Here is a 1,108-nt window from a genome sequence, read left to right on the forward strand (position 1 = left end):
CCAGGAGCCCCGGGGCAGCTGGAAGAGCAGGAAAACAGGATGTGGGGTTGTGCCAGGGTGGCACACAGGCACCAACCAGCACAGCTCCTGGTTTCTACAACAGACCGACTACAAGGTCGTGCTTGGGACAAACCTACAAAATGCATATGCTAAGAAGGACAAAGGTATTTTGCTGTAATTTTAAGGAATTGCCTTCATTTTGAATTAATTTAATTTAAATTAATTTAATTAGTTTTTAATAAGAAAAGGTGTTTTTTTAAAGTGCTTTGTACTAACAGTTATTTCTGAAACTCTTCCTTGCCATGACCCATGTCTGGACTGCTGGGATGGCTCAGTTCCCTCCCATCATCCTGAACAGCCCTGCTCCGTGTCCCCCATTCGCCTGTACAGCCACCCCTACAGCCGGTTGCTCGGGACGGGGAGCAGCCTTTTGCCAAACACCACTCTCCCTGCTACTGCCACTAATGCAGAGCTTGTACTGGCTGCATTTCTTCCCCCATACCCTCTCAGAAACAGCGTGGTGAGCCTTACCCAGGAGTACAAATAATGCCCACAGCCAAAGCTGGCAGGGAGACTCCATACCGCCGAGGACACACCTGGGGAAGAATTTGCAACAAGAGCAAAAAATGAGCTGAAAATGCCAGTCCGGGTCCCTCACATTCCTTCTTGGTTTACAGGGAGAAAATTTTAATTGACCTAGAACAGAGTAACATGGATGGAAAATCAAGAATGAAGAGGAAAATCAGATGCTCAGATCATATTTGGGGTTTTTTTTAATGCACAAAGAATCCTAGTTTCCATCTAAGCCACGAGGCGTGCCCAAGATTCTCCTCAAGCATCCACGAGTCTGCCCTCTTCCCCAAACACCATCGTCGGATCTGTATGTCATTGCTGAGGTGAACCACAGGTACCAGCCCGGCACCTCGCCCTCAGCAGAGCTGTCGGACCGCCCGGCTCCGGGGGGATGTCGAGGAGCCGCAGCCCCCAGCACCGCGATCCGTAGCGGGCAGGGACCCAGCCCCAGCGCCGGGTCTCAACGTGGGGCTGGAAATGATGCTCTGAGGGGTGTGCACACCACCCCCCCCGGCCAACTCTTCCCAGGCAGGCT

General features: G+C 51.6%; 1 protein-coding gene across 1 annotated transcript in view; it reads right to left on the minus strand.

The window, feature by feature from the left end:
* LAMB3 (laminin, beta 3) overlaps positions 1-580 on the minus strand; it is a 23,318-nt gene extending 22,738 nt beyond the window's left edge. The window contains 1 exon segment of the mRNA XM_010149481.1: positions 506-580. Within this exon segment, the coding sequence (XP_010147783.1) occupies positions 506-580 (75 nt within the window).
* Positions 581-1,108: the final 528 nt, after the last annotated feature.

Source organism: Eurypyga helias, unplaced genomic scaffold (genome assembly GCF_000690775.1).
Source record: "Eurypyga helias isolate BGI_N326 unplaced genomic scaffold, ASM69077v1 scaffold30133, whole genome shotgun sequence".
NCBI classification, from domain to species: domain Eukaryota; kingdom Metazoa; phylum Chordata; class Aves; order Eurypygiformes; family Eurypygidae; genus Eurypyga; species Eurypyga helias.